This window comes from Chelonia mydas, chromosome 14, assembly GCF_015237465.2.
Source record: "Chelonia mydas isolate rCheMyd1 chromosome 14, rCheMyd1.pri.v2, whole genome shotgun sequence".
NCBI lineage: Eukaryota > Metazoa > Chordata > Testudines > Cheloniidae > Chelonia > Chelonia mydas.
Window position 1 is genome coordinate 9,901,680 of NC_051254.2, and position 25,563 is coordinate 9,927,242.

Below are 25,563 nucleotides of genomic sequence, written 5' to 3' on the forward strand. Positions count from 1 at the left end.
TGGCGTCGGAGTGATGCCTCTCTTGTCCCGCGTGGGGCACCGTAGCACCCCCTTCCCCTCTCCGGCCTCCGTGTCCAAGATGGCGGTGGCCGGTGGAGGGGGCCCCGTGCGGCTCCGGCTGCTCTTCGACTACCCACCGCCGGGGAGCCCGGGATGTTCGCTGTGCTGGCTGCTGCTGGAGCCCAGCCAAGTGCGCCTGGTCACCGACCTCATCAGCCTTATCCGGGAAAAGTTCGGCTTCAGCCGCCGGGCTCAGCTCAGCCTCTTCCTGGAGGGGGCGCTGCTGCCGCCGACCGAGAGCGCGCGCCTGGTGCGGGACAACGACTCCCTCAGGTATCGGGGACGGGAGCGCGCGCCTCAGGTAGCGGGGGCGGGGGGGCGCGAGACTTTCTCAGTTAGCGGGGGGGGGCGCGAGACTCCCTCAGGCGGCGGGGGGAGGGAAGGGCAGCGAACCCTGGTGGGGGCACCTCTGGCCAGGGTTCAGTTGCCCCCGTGGGAGATAGACGCTCGTGACGTTTCTGCCTAGGATCCCTTGGCCCAAGGTGATGCTTTCGTCTGGGACTGAAAAATGGAGGCGTAAGAGAGGGTTTTTTTATTATTATTATTATTACTATTAGGAAACTCGGCCGTCCCCCACGTGGCTGGAGGAGCGTGGGCCTCGAGGCTCAAATCTCCGCTTTCCAGCGAGGCGGGCCAGGAGCCGTCGCTCTGCACCTCCTCCGTTCCCTGCAGTGTTGCTTTCCTGTAGGGTTGCCAGTTTTGCTTGGATGTATTCCTGGAGATTTCATCACATGACATAATCCTTAATTAAAGATTAATCTTTAATGCCCAGCGATTCCAGGCCAATCCTGGAGGGTTCGCACCTCTACTTTCATGGCTGCCCCCTCTGCTCTTGCCGAGTGGTGGGAAAACCTGTTTCTGAAAATAGTTAGCTAACATGATTTGGAACACCCTCTTCCCCTTGTACAGACGCCTTTTAATACCTTTAAAATCATGTCAATAGGTCATATTGTAGCCTAGCTTCAGCTCTCTTTGAAAACCATCTTTATTGTTGCCTGGACATACCCTTAAAATCTTGAGATTTTGGAGGCAAGCCTGCAATGTCCCACAAAGCCTGTGTGGTTAGATGTTGACAGATATTTGGCTGCGTGTGTGTGTTCCCTCTGTGTGCTGCCCCAGCCCTGTGCAGACAGCTGGCACGACAAACCTTTTGCAAACCGCCCAATGCCCACAAGATTCATTAAGGGACGAAGGCACTCAGCCAGGTTTATTGTTGACCAAGCACGGTACTAGTATCCCGCAGACTCTACCGGACCACTAAATACATGTATGCCTGTAACAGTGGACCAGCTCAGTGAATGGCGGGACTTTCCGTTCCTTCCTAGGCTAGACAAAGATACTCCCTCTGAGATACATCTTTATATTCTGATACAAACAAGTTAGTACTGCCCATTTGACATAGTTAGTTATGGCTCCCTGACGTGGGTAGTTATCACACATCACCTTGTACACATTGGTTGGATCAAAACGTTTTTATTACGTACTCTCTTCCTGACCTTATCTTTTAGGAGGGGTCAGTGTGTTCCTGTTATCCTTGGGGAATGTTTTTGTAGCATTCCTGATATCGGGATGTTCTGGTACCACTGATATCGGAATGTGTTTGCGTGAGTACTTTGTGACTAACACTTCTTAGGAATGTGTATTTCTGCAATATCAGCCCTGTTTTTGTCAGATTTTGTGAGCAGGTTTTGTCTCATAGCAGGTCTTTGATACAAGGGCTTATGTCTCAGGGCTCTCTTCCTACTACAGCCTGTGCCTCAGACCAAACACCTAAAGTTTGACAAGTGTGGCTAGAGGAAATCTGGGGTGCAAGACAAGGCTTCTTAGGTACTGGAGGAAAGCATGTTCCCTGCAGACTTCCCACTGAGTTCCCCTACTCCATGGCATCTGCACTGGCATGTGGTCCCCTCAAGCAACAGGGACATGCTGCAGTGTGTGCGCACTGTCTGTGCCCCTCCCCCCACCAGTGAGCATAGGGGGATTTTAGGCTGTTTGATGGCAGCTAGTTTAGTCCCTGGTGGCATAACTTGTTGGGAGATTTATAGGTGCATCTCCTCATCTACTAAGATAATATTCCTTAGCTGCTAAGTGAATAGCTGTGACATCCTCATTTCTAAAAGACAATAATCTAATAACTATTTCAAACTCAATATGTAGGAAGGAATATTAATTTGCTAGTTATACTGAATGCTGGTTTCTCTGTCTTTTTCAGAGTTAAATTGGAAGAGGTTGTTACAGATATTTGTGATGAGTTGGGTAACGGTATCACTTATTCATCAAGAAAAGAGAGAAAAAGGCACAGGCAAAAGTTGGAAGAGGAGGGGGAGTCTAAAAGTGAAGATGACAGACACAGAAGGAAAAAGAAGAAGAAGAAACAGAACTCTGAACATCTTTCTTGTAAGGAAGAGGACTCTGTAAATGTTCAAGACTCTTGGAAAAAGTCCAAGAAAAGAAAAAGAAAAGAAGAGGTGAATGGAAGAAATGGTATCACAGGAGGTAAGGAGGACAGTGGTCTTGATGAGTCCAAAAAGCTTAAAAAAAAGTTGGAGGGGGAGAAAGAGCTGGAGCAAGAAAGAAAGGATGCTAAGCAGAGAAAGATAAGGGCAGCTAGAGGAAAGACTGTCTTAGAAAAGGCCAACAACAGTTTCCTTCTGAGTCCTAGTAAAAGTAGCACAGTAAAAAACATTGCAGCCCAGTCCAGCAAAAAAAAAGGGGGAATTTTAGATTCTGATTCCTCCAGCACATCATCTGACAGTGTAATGGATATGAAACAAAATAAATCCTCACATAAACCTGTGGCAGCCACCGTACACAGAGACAAATCCCAACTTGTTGCAAATTCTGCTATAAAAACTGTTACTGCTAGTAAAGTTACTGCCAAGTCTAAAGATGAAAATTCCCCTAAGACTGCAATTAGTAAAAAAGCTAAACCCCAGTCCTCGAGTTCAGATTCTGACTCTAGTATGGAAGAGGAGGAGCAAAGCAGTAACTCAAAGAGAAAATTGCTGCCTAAAAATCCACCAATTGTGAACATTATGTCAAAGTCCCCCAAGGCAAAGACATCCTCTTCAAAGTCTGATAGTTCAGATTCAGAGACATTTGTTATTAAAAAGCCCATAGCAAATGTTGGCTTCAATAAATCCGTAGTAAGAAATGGTGATAAACAGTTGCCAACTAGCAATCAAGGACCAACTGTAAACCCTAGCAGTTTTGGAAGGGGACTTGGAAGAGGAGAGGATAACTTCTTCTGGAGAGGAAATAGGGGCCGTGGGTGTCGTGGGATGATCCGAGGCCGGGGCCGGGGTCGAGGTCGAAGCCGAGGAGAAAGCAATAGCTTCTTCTTCAACTACGGCCGTGAAAGCCAGAAAGAGCAGCAGTTAAATGAAGCAGCAACAAACACTTCAGTTGTTATCCAGGTGGGTGACTATTTATGTCCTCATAACACATTTAATTTTAAAATTTATAGTTTTCTTACTAAAATTTTAGTAATTGCATATACAAAAACACGGTAATATCACTAGCTCTTATGTCACGCATCTCAACGCACTTAACAAAGAAGGTCGGTATCATTATGCCCATTTTACAGATAGGAAATTGAAGCACAGAGAAGAGAGGTGATTTGCCCAAGGTCACCCAACCCAAGTGCCAGGACTGGGAATAGAACTCAGGTCTTGTGAGGTCCAACTGAGTGCTCCACCCACCAGGGAACACTGCCTCTCACATCAAATGAGCATAAATTGTAAAAACAAAACAAAAAAAATAAGAATAAGACCAATGTAAAGAATACAATTGTACTGTTCATACAGGAAGGCCAGCTAACTCACATCCTGAACAAGTGTTTGTAAAATACTGTTGTTTTACATTATACACATAGCTTGTGCTCTACCTTTTGGGTTGGATGCTGGTTTGTGTGTTGGATTTTCTCAGAGTTTTTTCATACAGCATTAATATTGCTTTTGTTAATTAAGTAACTGAATCAATGGGCTTAATGTTTATTTCACAGAATCCAGTGGAAGTTCCAAAGAGGGAATATAGTGTACTACCTCTATTAGCTGCTCCTCCACAAGTAGGGGAAAAAATTGCCTTTAAGGTAAGGAAATCCTAAAATATATAGCGTTAGTCATATGGCTCAGATCTCTTTCAGATGTACCAGTATAATACATTTTGCAGGATATAACACAGCTACTTTAGCTGTGACATCCAAAAATTTTGCAATGTTCAAACTTGCATTATTTAGTGACTTTTGCTCTAGAAGTATCAGACAATATGTTTGCATTTATCCTGATATGCAGTTAACCTTGGTTCCCCTAGCTTGTAAGTTAGATGAGGAAAAATGGGTCCTACTAGGATTGACATCACAACCTTTCCAGATGAACTATAAAGTTAGGTCTTCAACCCTTAGCATAAGAACTGGGTATCCAAAGAACCCTTTTTCACCTTTGTCAGTGAATGACATTTTCGTCTAAATCTTTTTATAAGAAATCTGAAACTCTGACTGGTTCAAAGCCCTCTAAGCCTTTTGGTATGTCTTGTATTTGCAAGTAGCTCTAAAATCATTCATTCATCTCTCTAACCAAGTATTTTCTTGAATAAAAGAACCTGCTATAGTTTTGATTGTGTGTATATTTTCAAATTGTCTTACTCTAAAGACACAACTTGAAGGCAATCAATTGATGCCTCTATTTTAGAAAGCTTTGGAACTGGTGCATTTAAGTTTATTTTGTTTTAACTTAATAAAACGACAACATAAGCAAAGAAATGTCATATCTCCATCTCCCCCTCAATTTCAGTAGGAATTCCTAGACAAATCTGTATAATGGATCCTTCCCTCGGACCACCTGAGTCAAGCCTCAGTTAATCAAGCTGACTTGGAACCTTCCCAGAATGCCTCTCTTTTCCCTGGAAAAGCTGTTGTGATACAAACAACTCCTTAAAGACCACCCCAGAGAGAAGTGCTTCACACACACGTAAACGAAGTCACTATGAAAATCCTCTTAAGTTACTGTTTCTCTCTGTATGATGTTTATGTGAGATCATCACAAACCTTGCTATAAAAATAATGCTACTTCATTTCCCAAATCAAAAATAACGAAAACCATCACTGGTGCTGCGGAAGCTGGAGTCACAGTGATCTCTTCTTGAAGCCCAAGCTGAATGGAAAGCCACTGGAGCAATCAGTTATGAAATACTAGTTGGGGCAAGCATTAGGGTCTAGGAGCAGAATGCATAGCTCTTATGCACTTCACCTCAGTGATAGGGCCCAGGCTGGATAGTAAGTGGCGTCAGCAAGGGCCAGAAGCAGGAGATATAATTTTTCACGTCTTTTAATGATTTATATTTTTCTTTTAACAGCTTTTGGAATTAACTGACAATTACACTCCTGAAGTATCTGACTACAAGGTATTTTTTCCAAAAATGCATGTATAATACTATAGTGGGTAAGACAAGATTTTGGGGGGGTCTTAGATATTTTATAATTCTGTGCATTGTGTATTTCCCCCCCACTTCTCCTGTTACCATGCAGACTATTTCCAATATAAATAAAAAATAATTACAAAATACAAAACTATTCAAAGTATTAGTGTTGTAATTAGAAAAACACATGCAAACAATACTGCTGATTTAAGAGCAAACAATTTAAAATGTGAGGAAAAATTCCAAGCTTCTGGATGCAAAAGAACATTGAAAGACACGGCACATTTGTTCGAAGTTGTCAAGACATTTCATGGAATTATTAAAAATAAACCTTTGCAGCAGTTTCAAAGAAAACTTGGTTTATAGCTGACTGATTGCCACAGTCACTGCGGATTAATGTAACAATACAAGATTTGGGGTTTATTGGTATTAGTAATTTCAGCTCATTTAAAACTTTTTAAAGTTAATTGTTTAATACTTGCACAGATTTTTCAGAACTGGCCAAAAGACTTCTTCAAATAGAAATATGTGCTCTGGCTGCGTTCAAGCATATCCTTGTAATGCAATATGAAATACAGTGCTTGTCAAATTTGCTATGCTTCACCATAGGACCATTTTTGTTGTTTTTTTGAAGGAGGGAAAAATAATCAGTTGGAATGCTGATAACAAACAGCTAGAGCTTGAGATTCTTTCATCTTCGGCAGGCAAGTATATGTAACTCCAGAAGTCAGTATGTAAATATCTAAAGTCATTTCTGCTGCGGTGGTAAACATCTGTAAGACGATATATTACAATTTTTCAGACACATTTCTTCAGCATTACCTCAAACTTCATAAAATTTCCCACAGATTAAAATATGTTAATACAGCAAATCCATGGTACTTGCTTGCTGTCTTGAAGTTGGTTGTACATATAGCCAAGCAGGTTTGGATACTCGAATGACCTGTCAGGTGTGGCATCATGCATACAAAGTTCACTTTGAGTTGTACTAGAAAGTGAACAATGTCCCATTGGAACTGCACTGTATCATCTGAAAGATTAAAATGTTAAATGAAAATAAATGGAATAGACATATGCTTGTGAATGGAAGAAATTTTAGGGCCAAGTCCTTTGAAGTCAATAGGTTTGCCTTTGACTTTACTTTGTAAGGACTTAGTCCTACACCAAATAATGGAGTGCACCTCAAATAATTGATCGAAATTCTGAATGCAAGTATAATGGTTGCCATTTAACAACCAGCATTTATCAACAGCTGCCACACATCTGAGTTTGACAGAGTTTTTCCTTATACTTAAATCAGGAGAGATTTGTGACTGAGTTGGCAAATGTTGACTTTTTACTGGATTTTACTGTGTGGTCTTAACTAGATACCTGTATTGTAATTTGGAAGGGGTTGAACTAGGTCACCTATCTCTGATACATATATACCAGTTATATGCAGTGTAGAATTGAACAGTGACAAATGGGTCCCTACCGCAAACAAATTAGGTTAATGAGTTGATACTGTATAGTGTGATACAGTGTAGTATAAACACAGAGTAGTGTATGGTCATTACTGCTCAACTGCTTCATTGAACCCCTGGGGAGTGAGTGATTGTATCAGTGTTTGTTGTAATGTGTATTTCTGATTAAATAAATGAACTTGACTAGTTTTTAAATATTATACAAATAATGCTTACTTTTACATTTATATAAAACTACAAGGAAATCACGTTTTTTTCTTATTTAAGTGGTGAAAGAGCCAGGAAAGTTTGATCTGGTGTACGAGTCTGCAGATGGAGCTGAAGTGATAGAATATGCTGTTTCTCAGGATACAAAGGTGTGTTAATATTCTTTAAAGTGCTTGGCCTTGTGCTATGCACAGCTGAAATATTATCAGTTGTATGTGACACTTCATTGCCGGTAAGGAACTTACTTGTTTTAATGAGATTTCTTATTGTCAATGCATCTCAATGAAAATGAGCGAAAACAAAAAAGAAATAATTGCTTCTTTATAGTGATTGGTGTATATTTATAGCAATCATTACTTCAACATTATACCTTATTTAGTAGCTACACAGGTGTATAGATGTATATACGCAATTCACTGAACAAAATTTTTTGAAGACTTTTTTTCTTAATGTAACAGAATTCAATATTATGTCTAGCATATTTCAGTTTTTACAAGTTTGTCTATTCATCTGGTATTTTACTCTCCCTACATGTGTGGATCTTTGCTGATGTCAGTGGAATTCTGTGTGTATTGGGAAAGCAGAAAAGCAGAGTAGGGATTCACCATACAGATCTTTGTACAATACAGTAGTTCTTGTTTAGTAATGTTCTTGTATAGATGAGCAGCTGATATGTATCTTCTTAGCACAAATATAGACAATAAAAGAAATTCTCATCTGTTCCTCTCCATGCTAAATATTTTACATGTTTGTTTCAGATAACTGAAAGCTGGGATGCACTGATTGAACCAAGACTGATTGTTGAACCTTCTCCTACTAATGAATCGACCACCGAGAACGTAAAACTCTAAGATGTGAACTCATTTTCCATATGTGTAAATAGTTGTATGGACACACTGTTTTGTGAAGTACTTCCTTTTGGTTTTGAAGACAGCAAATGCACTGGATGTTTTTTAATAAATAATTTAAAAATGAAACTGTGTATAAGGAACTATAAATAAGTTTTTCAAAGGCAATTTTGGTGTATTTAATATAGAAAAGTACATTTGCCTCTCTTTTTAAAATTGTTTTTAATAAAACAGCAGTTTTTCTGCCAAACAGCCATGAGTTACATACTTAGGAATTGCTTGCTCATGGATGTGAAATACAGGAATTCTTTTAAAAACATTAGCTCCAGTTAAGTTTATTCTCTGTAAGGGTATAGCAATATAACAACAATACAAAGATAACTTACTGTAAGGAGAACTTAAAACAACATTTATAATTCATCACAAGTTCGATAGCTAACAAAACACATACTCCACTTCTCAGTGTGCTATCTTCCTCCACTGCTGCAAGGCTTGGCATAAATGCTGTTTCTTGCAGTTCCATAGCACATTGCATCTGAACATCTCAAAGGGCTTCATACCCCTGAGAGGTAGGTAGGTATCCTCCCCTTGCAGATGGCAAAATTGAAAACCATATGTAAAGCAAGTGGCAGAACAAGGACTAGAACACTGGAGTCCAACACTTCTAGGCAGTTCCTATGTGTATTAAATTAATCTGTATGCACTTCTTTAAAAAACTGTTCTGATGCCCTTTGTGTAGATCAGTTTCAGTGTCCTGTGCCGAGTACCCTTTCTTTCCTCCTTAAATCCCACCTCATTCAGTATCTTCTAGTAATACTCGGTTGTTGCTTTTTTCACTATTATTGATATTGTGGTAGCACCTAGGAGGGCTGATTGTATGTTGCTTAGCACAATGGCACATAGACACAAAGATGATCCTTGTCTCAAAGACCTCATAATCTTAAGTATAAGACATAAGAAAACAGCTAGGTACAACAGACTCCTGAAATACTGTCTGTGTCATAGGCTTCTTATCTAGATTTGTACTCTATTTGGGTTAGGGAACTTGTCTTATCTATATTATAACATTGTGTAAATTTACAATTATTCTTTTAAGTTTTTTTTTTTTTATTGTGTAAATACAGGACATACAAAAATATGTTAACATTCTACATGATCAGTTCAAATATTTTTTGGTTATTTTTCATTTGGCATTGTTTTGTGTTGCAATATTAACTTTTTTAAAATTTAGAAAATGGGATAATGAATAAATGAAAAACTATATTTAATTGAGAACTGAAACCATAAATAAAAAATACTAGTAAGATATTTTTTAGCCAAATAAGTTTTATCCCCAAAAGTTTGTGTTTTTAGGTAACTGCTGATTTGTTTTTCATTTCTGCGAAAGAATTGCAAACAGTTTATTTAAATGGAAACATTTTGCAATATCTTATAGCAGAAATGTCATCTGCTAACACAGTAGTCCTGAGATTTAACATGTATTTTGTGCAACAGACCCAAGATCCATATTCCCCATTCTACAGCTGAATGTGACACACAATGTATCATGAATAAAAATAGAAGTATAAGTACGTAGACAGAAGGTTTTTGAAGATACACCTTTACTAATTGTATTTGGCCTCTGGGTGGCAGTATTGCAGAATATTTCATTACTATAAGAGTCTTGTTTTTATAGTCCACCAAATCCCTCAACAAGCACAAATCAAGTCAGTTGGTATGAAACAATGTTGTTTGAATAGACTAAATTTCAATTAAGTGAATACAGAATTTGTACAAAGTCCTATTATAGTTCTATTTTGACAGCTACTGAGGAAACATGTAATGTACCTAGATATTAAACACCTTGGATTATTATAGTTTTTAAGATTTCATTTTTTCTGCATCTGCAATTGCCTTGCATCTTGTATATCTCTAAAATTGACCAATGTAAATCAAAATATTCCAGCTTTACAAAATTCTGCCCACTTGGGAGTAGTATTTTGTTGACTAGCAAGTCAAATATCTGCCCTCTCCCCTGCCATTCAAAATCACATCAAAAGATGGTGACCAGATGGTGCGCCTGGGCTGATATTTTCAAAACAGTTTTTAAAGGTTGGCATGTAGTCAGTTACTAATTAATGTCACTTTTACATTCTTGCATGCACTGGTACAATACTACATTGTTTTTGATTGTAGACTATAGGGGAAGTGGCGAAGTCTTATTTTGTATAATGCATAGTGTTTAGTAGAAGATTCCATTCTAAAACTTAATTTTTGGGACTAACAGTTTCCTCACACAACTTCAGAGTGGGGTAAGCTTAGAACAAAAGTATGGAGGAGTCTCAACTCCAGGCTGGATTAGCTGAAGTGAGAGAGAATTGATGGATGAATGTATATTTTTGAAAAGTTTGGAAAACAGTTTTTATGGTTTCCAAAAGCATTGCCAATTGAATAATTAAAATTCTTTTTGAAATTATTTTAATGGGATATTGAAAAGACATAATTTGATGAAGTAACAACTTTCCATGCTAAACACTGAAATGGTTGGACTATATCCTTTTGGAGGGGAAACATAAGATAACCTTGAATAAAACAGACGTAATGGGATTTAAAGTGAAACTAAAGATTCTTAATTTTAATTAATTTGACTGCCTCAAGACCACTCCTTGAGTGGTGGACCTATAAGAAACATTACTAATTTAATTCTTGAATGGCTTCTTTTAAATAACTGAATACTTGTTTCCCTTTCATAGGACTTAGTTAAGATCACTTATGTCTGCCCATATATAGGTTATCTATGATAAACCAAATAGGACTCTCTGACTCAAACAAAATCCCTCTGCCCAGCTGTAAACTGTCTTAGTTATCTAATATCTACTAAGGTTCAATTCATTAATGATTTGGAGGAATAATCTATTTTGGTCACAATTTACCTGGTGAAGAATGTTCCTACCAGAGGCAGACTCACTCTTAAAAGTGTAATAATCTATGTTAAACTCTCCACAAGTGAGATATAACAGAAGAGATAGTAACTGAAATAGTCATTGCTTCCTTTTCTTTCTTTCTTTCTTTGTTCCATCAGTGATGACTATTTTGCTTATCTTTAGACTCCAGTGTCCCCTAAGACATTAAAAAAATCGAGAAGTGGAGGTCCCATCCTTAAATTGGTATCGACAGAAATAATTAAGATGATGTTCCTTTGAACAATAAAATTTTAGCAATTGGGAGGAGTAAAATTACTCTCAACGCTTTGACACTTTTCTTGTCTACACTATTTTAAGGTTCTGACGCCTAATCCACTTCTCAGGAGATGTACATGCATATAAGCTGTACTCCAGCTATTTGTGCTAATACTGGATCTGCAAATTCTTTAGGAAAGTGGCATGTTTCTTTGTTCTTGCCAGAAGCCTGTATGTTCTATTACATTCATAATACTGTTAGAGTGCTGGCTACAAACCAAAGGGTTACAGGCATTGAATTCTCTTCAACAGTGGTTTTTTTTTTTTTAAATCTCTATCCACTTCCATTTCTCAACCATCTTGTGTTCAGATGCTAAACTAAAATGTAAAAATATCTTAATTTTTCTGGGCAACCGTATTAAGGCCCTGATCATGCTGCTGCATCTACATGAGCAAGGCTGTGTGCCCATGCAGAACCCCAATGAGAAGCCATTGATATTCAGTGCAAGGTCAGCACCCATATTACTAAGCAAGAAAACGAAGTCCACTAAATAATTCCTCATTTCCTGATAGTTCATGCAAGATAAATCGTGCTGGTGCAATTCTAGTTGTTGAGGTAAAATCCATATAGATAGCCCTAAGCTCGCAGTGATAATGTATATGTGATTCAGTCTTCAAAAACACTTAAGAGATTTTATTGTAAGGATTCATTGTTACAAATTAACCACTTTTTCTCAGGCTTTATGAGATTTCTTTTCCTCTCTTGCAGGTCCCTGACCAGCTACAGATGGAAACACCAGTGTCCCCCGCTAATGTATTTTTTAATCATATGTAAATTGGAAAATCAGCAGCTCTCAATGCAGGTTCACTTAGACCTCTGTCTTAAATAGAATTTAAGAAAAAGCATCTATATGAATTACAATGCTAACCACTGGGATGTATTTGAAATGCTAGGCATGGATTACTGGCTGTGCACTTTCCCAGCATAATTTACAGCAGCTTAGGGCTACACTAATTTCATCCTGGCTATTAACTGCAGTGGGGGAATCACTGAGATCCATGAAAGCCCAGTACCTTGACAGCCAGGAGAGGGGATGGTAGCACGGAATCCACTGTAGTAATTCTGTGTCTCTTGTACCATTCCTCTGTGCTAGATTGATCCTCCTGTGGTTGGCTCCACCATCTTTCAGGCCTCTGTGCATCAGTGCAGTAATGCAAAGCAGCTCTAGTGCATCTGAGAAACAGGGCTTCTGTCTTTCACAGCTTACAGCTAGCCCTATAGGGACAGCTGTCATATCTGGAAATTGAACCTGGGTTTCCTGTGTGGTAGTGCTGGCTGGTTTAGGTACTGGGCAGAGTTAGTCAAAAGTTATGAGCTGTTGAAAAGTATTGTAAAGCTATTTCTCTCTTTTTTGTTTTCTACATAATTGGTTTAATAACAGTTGGTTTGGGGAAAATATGCTCCTGATAGATTTATATTGAAACAGCTTCTATATGCACACCTTGGTATCCCTGGTCCTTTATGAATACAGCATAAACAATAGCTCATTTCTTAATCACAGGAGTGGGCCATAGCATGGAAAAGTGCACTGTAACTTTGTCAGTGACTCAACCCTGCATGCATTGTTTGTTACTCACTGTTTGCGCATTCAGATAAAGCTCAATAATACACAGCTGCAGCAGCTGTTATCAGTGTACACAGAGAATGTGAGTGTAGGCTGATCTGAATGATGTGATAGGATGGACCAAGCAGGACAGTCATTGGAGCAGGAATGGCCAAACCCCAGTAGAGTCAGAAGTCCAATTTGATTTGCATAAGCACCACAAAATTATCCAGATCTTTTTGGTTTAGAAATCTGATGGGACAGTTTAGGAGATAAAACTCCCATGAGCTTTCCAGAACATCAGGGTTTCAGTAGAGTCAGACATCAAAGTGGCCTCTGATGAGTTTTCATGATCTCCACAAACCAGAAATGCAGAAAGCACAAAAATATAGTAAAAAGAAAAAGGAGTACTTGTGGCACCTTAGCGACTCACATTTATTTGAGCATAAGCTTTTGTGAGCTACAGCTCACTGCATCCGATGAAGTGAGCTGTAGCTCACGAAAGCTTATGCTCAAATAAATTTGTTAGTCTCTAAGTGCCACAAGTACTCCTTTTCTTTTTGCGGATACAGACTAACACAGCTGCTACTCTCAAACCAAAAATATAGTGCTTGACTCAGGGAGTAGGGGAAGTTCTTGATCTATTCTTAGACTGTCCTAGTCAGTTTGCTCATTTCTCACATGAAGAGCTATTAGGAATTTATAAGTGGCACCCTTCCTTTTGAGTCAGCACTGAACCAGTCCCAGCATGGAGCTAGAGCAGTGGTTCCCAAACTTGTTCCGCCGCTTGTGTAGGGAAAGCCCCTGGTAGACCAGGCCGGTTTGTTTACTTGCCGTGTCCACAGGTTCGGCCTATCGCGGCTCCCAGTGGCCGTGGTTCACTGCTCCAGGCCAATGGGAGACGCTGGAAGCAGCGTGGGCTGAGGGACGTACTGGCCACTGCTTCCAGCAGCTCCCATTGGCCTGGAGCAGCGAGCTGCGATCGGCCAAACCTCCGGACGCAGCAGGTAAACAAACCGGCCTGGCCCGGCGGGGGCTTTCCCTGCACAAGCGGCGGAACAAGTTTGGGAACCCCTGAGCTAGAGGATTATATGAGGGGAGGGGAGATTTCTAAAGTTTTATAATGGAGGACCTGACCATGGTGGTTAAAGATCCCATGCCACCTTTTGCAAATATAGGTATTGTTACTCTCTTTCAAATTCTAACCTTGGTAATAACACTGCCTCATGCGCTTTTGACTGCATAGATGCAGTATTGCCAAGTCGTGACATTTTATCACAAGGATCACAATATTTGGCATTTTTTTTAAGCCCTAAACTCTGCAGTCAAGTGAATACACCAGAATCTAAGGGTTTTTTAAAAAGTAAGTTTCTAGTCCGCATGGTTATGGATATAGTTTTGAAAATGTGACCGTAAAGATGCAAATGCCAGAAGGCAAATAAAAATAGTCCAAATGTGTTTTTTTTTTTTAAATCTCACAATCTGTAAATCAATCTCATGATTTCTGAGGGCTGACTTATGATTTCTGAATGCTTGGGGTTGGCAATGCTGTACATGATTTTAATCCTAAATTGTTGTGCAGTATTCCTTTTCTCTGTTGTACAGCTGCTGTTTCCCACTGTAGAGGTGACCCCTACATACTCAGAACAGTATTGTAAGGCCTAGTTAAGGAATGTTTATAAAATGCTTGGAGATTCTTGAATGGAAGTGCAAAGTATTATTACTATTTCGTTACTATTTCTATTTTATTACACAGACAATTACGCAGGTGTAGAAAATGGACAGCATCCAAATATAATCAGAAAAAAATGAAAGTGAACTTCATTATTGGCCATTTATTTGTACTGTGCTGTTCATCCTAATCAAACTTATTTTTTCCACCTATGAAATCGTTTAGCATAATAAAAGAATAAGGATAAAGACTGAAATGAGATTTAAAAAAATCACAGCATTGCAGCAAGCAGATAAATGGTTCAACAATTGTGAATTTCAAGCAATATAGTCATGAGTAAGGCTGTGTGTCTGTCACGGAAGTCACGGATCCTGTGACTTTCCGTGACCTCTGTGACTTCTGCAGCAGCCCTACTGGTTCAGGGGCTGCCTGAGCCGCGCAGCCCCTGGGCCAGCAGCAGCAGTTTGGGTGCGGGAAGGGGCTCAGGGCTGGGACAGGGGGTTGGGCTGTGGGGAAGGGGGGTTATCTGGGGGGGGGAGTCCCTGCCTCCTACTGGCATGTCCCTGCAGCTCCTAGGCAGAAGGGCCAGGGGGGCTCTGCGTGCTGCCTGCGCCCACAGGTGCTGCCCCTGCAGCTCCCATTGGCAGTGGTTCCCGGCCAATGGGAGCTGCACCTGCAGAGCTAGCGCTGGTGGCGGGAGCAGCGCACGGAGTCCCCCTGGTTGCCCCTCTCCCTAGGAGCCACAGGGACATGCCGGTCAGAGCCAGGTAGGGAGCCTGCTAGCCCTGCCAATCTGACCCCCTCCCCAGCACCAGCAGAGGTCCCAGGCCACGCACTGCCGCTTGCCTTCTCCCAGTACCAGCAGGGGTTACAGGCCACCTCCCAGCACCCACAATGCCCCTGGCCCAGGTTTTAGTTAGGGGTATATAGTACAGTAAAAGTCATGGATAGGTCACAGGCTGTGAATTTTTGTTTACTGCCCATGACCTGTTCATGACTTTTATTAAAAATACCCAGGACTAAAATGTAGCCTTAGTCTTGAGCTATTTAGGGCCCCAATCCTGCAGTCAGATCCATGGGGTGGACCGTTGAACCTTTATGGAGTCTCAGTGGCTTCATTTGATTGCAGTATTGTGGACTAGAATATTAGTGGCCAAGTAGGGTTATTTTGGCAGGATACTAGTAATACTATGCTGGTCTAGACCGTAAATCTGAGCCTTACTGTGGGTCTGGTTAATGTGAGTGTAGCGTGACTTTTAGGTCATGTATGGCAATAGCATGGGATATAAAAATACATATTTGCCTTTCTCTTCTGTATTTTGAATCAACATAACCTTGTTTTATTTAGTAACTGAGCTACTGGACTGTCTTTGAAGACATCTGGGGTAGCAACAGGAAATACTGATTTTTTCAAAAATTGCATAAATGCATTGACCATTTTGACCTGAAGGTGAAAGGACTATTTAAAAATAAAACAAATGTAAGATATATATCGAACGAGTACTTCACAATAAAACGTGTGAAAAAAATCATGTTGCAATTTTTTTTATATATCGCAAATTCCTGTTGCTTTTGTAGATCTTTCACTCGGGCGATTTGCCGCCTTTTTAAAGGGGCTGCCAAGCTCATTCTCAACGGTGCACGAGTGGCTCTGCATGTTGTGTGACGGGGCGCGGACAGGCAAACGCCTTGCAACTTTATATGGCCTTTTCCTGCTTTGCAGGTCTTGCACTCCGGAGCAGTTTTGTTTGAGCGTCGCCCCGGCCAAGCTGAAAAGGGGCGAGGGTGCAGCGGAGAGGAAGGGCAATACATGGCAGGAAACCTCTTCCCGGCGGCACTTGTATCTGAACTAAGCCCCAGCGGCTCCCTGCCCCCGAGAGCTGTGGCCGGGGGTGAATAAGCAGCCGCCAGCCGTGGCATCGGTTTGCTTGGGAAAATTGCCGCCTGGGGGTGGGGGAGGGATTTGCTCGAGAGCCTGGCTGTGCGCTGAACTTTCCCCCTCCACGTGATTTCCAGGAACCGCCACCCCGCTGCTCTCCGAGAGTTTCACTTTCCCGCCCCAGGCCCGCCTCTCCCGCTGCCTGCGGAGCGGGTGCCCCGGGTGACTGAGCATGCTCGGTGCACCCTAGAGCGCACAGCCCTGGCCGGAGCAGTTTCCCACCCTCCTCCGGCCATGGCGGAGCTAGTGCGGGCGCCGTCCGTGCCCTCCCTGGCCGGGCTGGAAGAGGAGCTCACCTGCTCCATCTGCCTGAGCCTCTTCGAGAGCCCGGTCACCACGCCCTGCGGCCACAACTTCTGCGGGCCCTGCCTGGACATCACCTGGAGCGGCCTCCTGGCGGGCTTCAGCTGCCCGCAGTGCCGGGCCAGCTTCCCGCGCCGGCCGGAGCTGCAGAAAAACACGGTGCTGTGCCGGGTGGTGGAGCAGTTCCAGAGCGCCCAGCCCGCGGGCCCGGCCGAGGAGAAGAAGGGCTGGGACGGCAGCCGCGCCGAGGTGGCCTGCGACAGCTGCCTGGAGGCCGCGGCGGCCAAGACCTGCCTCACCTGCATGGCCTCCTTCTGCCTGGAGCACCTGCGGCCGCACCAGGAGAGCCCGGCCTTCCGCGACCACCCGCTGTGCCCGCCGCTGCGCGACCTGCAGCGGAGGAAGTGCCAGGAGCACAACAAGCTGCTGGAGTTCTTCTGCCGGGAGCACGCCAGCTGCATCTGCTGCGTCTGCCTGGTCAGCCACCGGACCTGCCTCACCGGCCCGGTGCCGCAGGCCAAGGCGGAGAAGGAGGTGAGGAGGGCGAGGGGCCCGTGCCGGGGTGCGCGGACCGGCGCTGGCCCGGGCACTAGGCTGGGGTGGCGCCGCTGTCATCTGACCTCTTCCCGCCCCCTGGCCGTCCGCAGCTATGGCCGCCAACCTTTTGGCCACCGGGATCGCTTTTTGAATGGAAGGGTAACCCAGGGTCCGCCCCGGCCCTTCCCCGAGGCCCCCGCTTCCTCCGTCCCCAGCCTCTCCTTTGCTCACTCACTGTCTGTGGGAGGGGGCTCTGGGCTGAGCCTGGGGGTGAGGGGTGCCAGCTCTGGGAGGGAGTTTGGGTGCAGGAGAGGGCTCCGGGCTGGGGCAGAGTGTTGGGGGGCAGGAGGGGGTGTGGGGTGCTGGCTCTGAGAGGAGGGTCAGGGCTGGGGCAGAGTGTTGGGGGGCAGGAGGGGGCATGGGGTGCAGGAGAGGGCTCCAGGAAGGGGCTCAGGGTTGGGGTGCATGAGGGGGCGTGGGGTGCTGGCTCTGGGAGGAGCCTCAGGGCTGGGGCAGAGTGTTGGGGGGCAGGAGGGAGCGTGGGGTGCTGACTCCGGGAAGGGGCTCAGGGTTGGGGTGCAGGAGGGAGCATGGGGTGCCGACTCTGGGAGGGAGTTTGGGTGCAGGAGAGGGCTCCGGGCTGGGGCAGAGTGTTGGGGGGCAGGAGGGGGTGTGGGGTGCTGGCTCTGAGAGGAGGGTCAGGGCTGGGGCAGAGTGTTGGGGGGCAGGAGGGGGCATGGGGTGCAGGAGAGGGCTCCAGGAAGGGGCTCAGGGTTGGGGTGCATGAGGGGGCGTGGGGTGCTGGCTCTGGGAGGAGCCTCAGGGCTGGGGCAGAGTGTTGGGGGGCAGGAGGGAGCGTGGGGTGCTGACTCCGGGAAGGGGCTCAGGGTTGGGGTGCAGGAGGGAGCATGGGGTGCCGACTCTGGGAGGGAGTTTGGGTGCAGGAGAGGGCTCCGGGCTGGGGCAGAGTGTTGGGGGGCAGGAGGGGGTGTGGGGTGCTGGCTCTGAGAGGAGGGTCAGGGCTGGGGCAGAGTGTTGGGGGGCAGGAGGGGGCATGGGGTGCAGGAGAGGGCTCCAGGAAGGGGCTCAGGGTTGGGGTGCATGAGGGGGCGTGGGGTGCTGGCTCTGGGAGGAGCCTCAGGGCTGGGGCAGAGTGTTGGGGGGCAGGAGGGGGTGTGGGGTGCTGGCTCTGAGAGGAGGGTCAGGGCTGGGGCAGAGTGTTGGGGGGCAGGAGGGGTTGTGGGGTGCTGGCTCTGAGAGGAGGGTCAGGGCTGGGGCAGAGTGTTGGGGGGCAGGAGGGAGCGTAGGGTGCTGGCTCCGGGAAGGGGCTCAGGGTTGGGGCAGAGTGTTGGGGTGCAGGAGGGCATGTGGGGTGCTGGCTCCGGGAGGGGGTTGGGGTGCAGGTTCCCACCGGGCAGCACTTACCTTGGGTGGCTCCCGGTCGGCGTCATAGCAAGGCTAAGGCAGGCTCCCTGCCTGCTCCGCGGGGCCCCATGCTGCATCCAGAAGGAGCCAACATGCCCTGGGGGGTGGGGCGGGCATGAGGCTCTGCCTGCTGCCCCTCTCTGCAAGCACCGCCCCTGCAGCTCCCATTGGCCAAAACTCCCCATTCCTGGCCAAATGGAGCTGGGGGGGCGGTGCTTGCGGGCAGGAGCAGCATGCGGAGGGGAGACCCCTGCCCCCCAGGGCTGCGCTGGCTGCTTCCGGGAGCGGCATGGGGCTAGGGCAGGCAGGGAGCCACGCTGCACTGCTGGAGATCCTCTAGGATCAACCGGGAGATCCTCTAGGATTGACTGGTTGGTGACCACTGATCTACAGTGTGTCTCAACCTGTTTGATAGCAGGGACCGGTTTGCTGTCTTCCTAAACTGTGTTAGGGAGATCTCAGGGACTGATGCCAGTCCACGGTCCGGTCATTGAGAAACATAGTCTTAGAACAGCAGTTGTCAGCCAGGGGTCTGGGGCCCCCTGGGGGACCACGAGCAGGGTTCAGGCTCGGGGGGGGGGGGGGGGGCGCTGCCAAGCAGGGCAGGCATTAGACTCTCTGGGGCCCAGGGCAGAAAGTCGAAGCCCCGCCGTGTGGGGCAGAAGCCCGGGGCACCTGAGTCCCACCACCGGGAGCTGAAGTCGAAGCCTGAGCAACTTAGCGGTGAGGGGACCCGGGCACTTGCCCTGCTTGCTACCCCCTGACGCCGGCCCTGGCTTTTATATGCAGGAAAACAGTTGTTTTGGCACAGGAGGGCCATGGAGTTTTCATAGCATGGGGGGGGAGGGGGCGCTTAGAAAGAAAAAGGATGAGACCCCCTGTCTTAGAAGATGCCCCTTGCACCCTTCCCAGGATCCTGGACGGCTGCCCCTGCTACTGCTGAGGCGGCCTTAGGAGCAGCAGTCTGGGGAGGTAGTTGGGGAATTGCGGGCCCCAAAAGTGCCATCAGGGCCATAGACCAGGTTAGTTTATAACAAAAAGACAGGCTCTGAAGGTCAGTTCCACTGCCTGTGAAATCTTTTTCTCTTCCTCTTTTAAGAGAACATTTTATGACATACCACGATACAGTCCAGATTTTGGAGCCAGTTGGGCCCAGAGGGAGTTTTCTGTGCATGAATCAGCTGGATAGTAATCTAGGCGTGGACCATTAAGGCCTTTTTTTTTTTTTTTTTTATTTAAACTGCTCTGGGGGACATAGTGCTGCTTTAGAACTTGGCACAGGAGGCCCCAGTCTGATATTCTCCGGTGCCAAAGATGCCCAAGGTGGGCAGTCTGACCTCAGGCTTATAGGGAGTTATGTTAATATTTTTTAGCCAAGACTAGTGACTCTTTTTGAGTTGTAATAAGGGCTTTTTTTTGGATGGGGAGAGGGAAAGGGCAGGAGGAAGCCAGATGTGAGCTGCATGCAATGAGGTGGCGGTCTCAGGCTCATTCCTAGGTTGCCCATCTTATAACATCACCCGCAGACTTAGCATGAATTAGTACTGGCGTTGGACTGGCTGGGGGAGAAGCCAAAGGAATGAATAGGTAAGGGAAGTGGTTGCAATGGGGAAATGTTCTTTAATGGCTAAAGCAGACCTCCGTCTCCAGAGCAGCTAGGTCTGTCCTTGCTGCTGCTGTTGCATATACTTGTTGGGTAGCCACTCTGACTCTTTCCTGGGGGGAAATATCTTTCACAGTGACTGCCCTCTTTGTAATTTTCTTTAAATTGCTTTTCAGAGGAAAGAGGGGAAAGATAAACAAAAGATTTATAGCTGACAATGTGGAAAGAAGTCAATATCAGAGGAGCCATGTACCCCAAACTATCACAGCTATTGCACATCCAGAAAACCAGTTCACCTACTCTTTAAAATCCCTGGGGTGAAATCCTGGGCCCAATAAGCTCTCTCAGACTTTAGTCATGGACATCAGAGGGGTCAGCATTTTACCCCAGGATTGGGCCCATTGTAGTAAGCACCACGCACAGTTGTAAATGTGTTTGCAGGATTGGAAACTTAGCCCTGATGCCCACTGAAACCAGTGGAAGGGTTTCCCAGGTATTTCAATGGACACTGGCCTTAGGCCCCTGATCCTGCAGTCCTACACAGCTGAAGCCCCACCAATGTCAGTGTGAGATTTGCTGGCGTAGGATTGAACGCTTGGGCCTTACAATGGCTTTCAGGTTCATGTTTAATTGTTTTGGGGGAGCTATTGCAGACCTTGCCAACATCCATGGTGGCTTAGCCTTTGTCACATGGGGACACAGCGAAGTAGTGAAGTTCCATTGTTTTTATCACCATTGTACTGTGTGTACTAAGGCTGTGGATCTGCAGTCAGATCATTGCAGGCAAACTCTTGCATCATGCAGAGAGATCCCTGTGGGGCTTCAGTGGGGCTCTGAGTGGGCCTGCGCAGATAGGATGGGGGAGGGGTGTCTATGGACTCCGTTCTGACCACAGGTGCACACCTGCAGCTTTTGAACCCGCTGACAACAGTCCAGTGAATGATGAAGAACTTGTGTCAGTGGTGAGCTCTTAATTCTTCAGATTTACAGCCACTAGAGCTAGTCAGATCTAGATAGAGGGCCTGAGCAAGTGAGGAGCTGAGCACCTTCCGCTCCCTGTGACTTAAAAGGGAGTGGGTGCTCCGAGTGTCACAGAAATGGGTCCTAAATATTCTTCAAGTGGCGGAATCTGTGTGTAGTAGACCAGGAAAGTAGCATTTGCAAGGGGGTTTTAAGAGGGATGAAAGTGTGAGGAGTTGAGGAATCACATGGCTTATTAAGGGCCCAGTCTTACAAGCCTTTGTGCTTAAGATGTCCGTTGATTTCCATGTGAGATGTTCAAGCTCTGCAATTTAGGTTCTGGCCATAAACATGTTTATGCACAAACACCTCTGTGACTCCCAGGCATAGCTAGTGTGATGCTGTGGCCCAGTGGGGCACTGGAGTGGAAGTCAGCACAACCTGGGTTCTATTCTTGGCTCTGCCACTGGCCTGCTGAGTGACCTTGGGCACGTCGCTTCACCTTTGTTGCTCAAATTTACTCTGTAAAATGAGGAGAACGACACTTGCCTCCTTTTGCTTCAGCCTTTTAAGAACTTCAGCTGAAAAGTCTTCTGCACAGGCTGGGTGGTGGTGGTCGAAGAAGCATGCTCTGGCTGGGAAATCTGATGGTGAAACCAAATGTGCTTCCGCAGGTAGCTCAATTTGAACCGTTAGTGAGACGTATTGAATTCATGTAACAAACCTTTCTCATCCTGCCTAAACTGTATTGCTGTGTGTGTGTACAAAGTAGAACCTAAACACGGTTGGGCAGGGCTTCTTAGCAACACGCTGGAGAGAAACTGAGCCAAGATAATAGAACATTGGGTAGGCCAATCTGAAGGCCTATTTTTTGGATCTGGGGTACCTATTTAGGGTGGGGTTAGGTTAAAATTATGTTAAGGTTCATTCTTAAACCCACAAGAGCCAGGAAGGCTGCTGTGATAAGAGTGCTCTGACAGAGGTGCTGTGATAGGAGTACTGCCTTGGTAGACTCATGTCATTGTTACAGGACTGCGTGTGCATCACAACTCAGAAAACATGGCGCTGCATCAGTGGTGCTTGCTCACCGTCCCAACCGTGTACAGAGATTGTCTTTATTTGTTTGTACAGTTAAGGAACAATGGATTTAAAAAAAAATCCAGTGTTGGTGATAAAGGTTGATTAAAACTAACCTTTTAATTTGCTTTTCACTACTTATATGGTGCATATTGGGAAGAGGTGCAGTATCCACGCTTTTAATTTGGGGTCTGATCTGTTTTGTTGCAGTCACAGCTAAAGAACAGACTGACGGAGCTGTATAATCAGAGTGAAAAAGCTTCTCTGGCGCTGGATGAAGTGAGGGTGCTGCAAAGACAAACCAGTGTAAGTGGATAGCCCTTGTTTAAAAATGGCTCTTGTTCTGCTATTGGGGTTATGCTAGCCACTGGGATCCTGGCTTCTTGTATTTGGCTCCTGATAAGGTGCTGTAATACTCAGATAAGAATGACTTTTAAGCGAACACCCTGTGACGTACCAGGGTACAATCCAGAGTAATGAGCAGCTGTGTCACCCCTGCTCTGCAACCTTGGGTGCCTTATGATTCCTTCCTGAAGGAGCTCCCACCTGGGATACAGGAACGCCTCACTTAATGTTGTAGTTATGTTCCTGAAAAATGCGACTTTAAATGAAACGATGTTAAGCGAATCCAATTTCCCCATAAGACTTACTGTAAATGTGGGGGTTAGGTTCCAGGGAATTTTTTTCCACTGGACAAAAGACTATATTATATATATATATCTATATCTATATACACACACCGTATAAGTTTTAAACAAACGATTTAATACTGGTACAGAGTGATGATGATTGTGAAGCTTGGTTGAGGTGGAGGAGTCAGAGGGTGGGATATTTCCCAGGGAATGCCTTCCTGCTAAATGATGAACTAGCAATTGGCTGAGCCCTCAAGGGTTAACTCTCACACTCAACAAGGCAGCAGGAAAGGAGGGAGGGCAGACAGAGACAGAGGCACACCCTGTGTGTGTTTGAGAGAGAGAGATGCGCATTTCCCCTTTAAGTATGAAGAGTGGGGTCAGAAGTACACTGCCTTGTTAATTAGATCAGCAAGCTGAGACCAGACTGCAGCTGCTGCTTAAGGCAGCAGCTCCCTCTCTCCGTGTGTTCCCCAAGTTCTATGGAAGATGGGGTAAGCGGGGTGCAGGAGCAAGGGGACACCCTGACATTAGCCCCCCTCTTTGTTCCTCCCTCCTCCACGCAGCAAGCAGGAGTCTCAGGAAGCAGCTCCAAGGCAGAGGGCAGGAGCAGCACATGGCAGTGGGGGGAGGGACAGCTGAACTGCCAGCAATTGATAGCCTGCTGGGTGGCTGCTGCACAGGGAACTTAGGGGGAGCTGACAGGGGGGCTGCCGGTCCACCCTGGTTCCAACCACCCACCAGCTCGCTGCGACGGGCTGCTCTTCCTGCAAGCAGTGGACAAATCAGGCAGCTGCCAAATGAGCATGTTCCCTAATTGATCAGCAATGTAACAAGGTTAACCAGGCCGACTTTAAGTGAGGAGTTCCTGTGCTCACAAACAGCCTTCCAGCATGCAAGCCACACCCTGAATGTCTGTGCAACTGCAGCCTGGCAGCCTCGTTTGGGTTACACGCTGGCTGGCTCTCACCAGCCTTATAGTGCAGGGTGACCACCTTTCCCCCCACCCCGAGATGTATGTTCCGTGCTGCCCAGCCCTCTCCTTGACAATACAACTTATATAAAGTCTCTTTGTCTGTAATAGAAATAATGTGCACACAGTTGACACCCCAAATGGAGTTTCCCACACACTTCCATTTAAACACACTGGATGAGATAAAACAAATTTATTAATTATAAAGAGAGATTTCAAATGAGTACAAGTAATGAAGCATAGAAGTCAGAAACGGTTACAAGAAAAATAAAGATAAACTGCAACTGGTGCCTAATTTAACAAACTTTGTTAAATTCAAAGTGAAGTTTTCTCACGACATGCTTTCAGCAGTCCATCGGCTACTTACTTCATTGTTCACGTGCATTGAATGGATGTGGGGGAGGGGTTGGGGTGTTTGTTCCTCCTTTTTATAGTCTCAGTCAGGAGACACAGTCTATGTGGACGAATATTCCCTGCTGGGTTTTTTCCACCTGTTTAACTTCCTTTGTCTCCCCTTCCTGCTTCATAACTCCGGTTATTGCTTAAATGCAAATTAAGCAGAGCGCACATTACTTTTTTTAGGACAGACCTGTTTGCCAAATTTTGCATGGTAGGGCTGTGGTTTGGAACGTGTATTAATAACATCATACAGGGAAGTATTATAACTTCGCATACAGTGTTGCCACACACATTTTATCAGGACAGTGTTGGCAAGCAAATTTGAGTTTTTTCAAGTGATTCCTTACAAGACAAAAATAATTACAATGGTGTGGACATGGGATACATTCTGTCACATATAGGGTGACCAGACAGCAAGTGTGAAAAATCGGGACGGGGGTGGGGGGTACTAGGTGCCTATATAAGAAAAAGCCCCAAATATCGACTGTCCCTATAAAATAGGGACACCTGGTCACCCTAGTCACATACCCATATAAGTAGTATTTTGACAGGAAGCGTACAGAAGGCATTGTAATCATCTGACTAAGAATGGCCTATGTTTACATGGTAATCCCCGTTGGTACTAACAGTGGAGTTAGAACCCACTGAAAAGCATGAGCCTGTACAGCTTGAGCTAAAGGAATAAGAACCTGGTCCAAGCCCACTGAAGTCAGTGGGAGTCTGCTCCCTAAAGAGGGAGGATAATCCAGTGATTAGGGTGCTAGCCTGGGATTTGGAAGACCCGGGTTCAGTTCCATGCTCCACCTCCAGACTCTTCTCTGTGATGTTTGGCATGTCATTCAGGGCTTGTCTACATGAGGACACTCAGGAAAACTAATCCAGATTAACTAAAGGTGTGAATTAAAAGTGGATTAGTTACATTGCATTAAGCCCGTGCATGGACATGCTTCAGAACTGAGAGGGGCCTTAATTTGGTTTACCTTAGATTGCTACAGACGCTAGCTAAGGGATCAGACGCGTTGTCCTTCTTTATTGCAGACTAGTCACTAGAAGGGGACAAAGAACCACATTCAGCCCATAATGAATCCCTCTTGGGTAAAGTGAGGGTAACCAGCTGGCACTCTTTGGGGTGAGAGCACGCTTTGTGCAATCTCACTGCCAAACTGACTGGAGACTGTTTAAACTCCTCCACCTTTCTCTCCCCCCTACCAGTAAGCAGGTGTGTGCATGGCACTGCCCTCTGAACGTGGCGCTTCCGTGAGCTGTGCTGACTGCCTGATATTGTCAT

At 45.4% G+C, this 25,563-nt stretch overlaps 2 protein-coding genes across 10 annotated transcripts in view; both read left to right on the forward strand.

The window, feature by feature from the left end:
• Positions 1 to 2: 2 nt before the first annotated feature.
• Positions 3 to 14,556, forward strand: COIL (coilin). 2 transcript variants are annotated; one of them, XM_037913464.2, is made up of 8 exons: positions 3 to 333; positions 2,273 to 3,476; positions 4,064 to 4,150; positions 5,413 to 5,460; positions 6,110 to 6,179; positions 7,206 to 7,294; positions 7,904 to 7,999; positions 11,921 to 14,556. In XM_037913464.2, exons 1-7 carry the CDS (start codon positions 14 to 16, stop codon positions 7,994 to 7,996), a joined length of 1,911 nt encoding a protein of 636 aa, XP_037769392.2. In that variant the 5' UTR covers positions 3 to 13; the 3' UTR covers positions 7,997 to 7,999; positions 11,921 to 14,556. The 2 variants fall into 2 exon arrangements, with proteins under 2 accessions (XP_037769392.2, XP_037769391.2); XM_037913463.2 differs by having other exon boundaries at positions 7,904 to 7,984.
• A 1,503-nt stretch (positions 14,557 to 16,059) lies between these two features.
• Positions 16,060 to 25,563, forward strand: part of TRIM25 (tripartite motif containing 25) — a 36,963-nt gene continuing 27,459 nt past the window's right edge. For 2 of the 8 annotated variants that reach the window (XM_027817495.3, XM_043528407.1), the window contains exons 1-2: positions 16,069 to 17,203; positions 22,482 to 22,577. In XM_027817495.3, coding sequence (XP_027673296.2) covers positions 16,601 to 17,203; positions 22,482 to 22,577 — 699 coding nt within the window. In that variant the 5' untranslated portion in view covers positions 16,069 to 16,600. Of the gene's footprint in view, positions 17,204 to 22,481; positions 22,578 to 25,563 lie in introns of all 8 variants that reach the window. The other 6 variants (XM_037913461.2, XM_043528408.1, XM_043528409.1 and 3 more) reach the window with 6 other exon arrangements.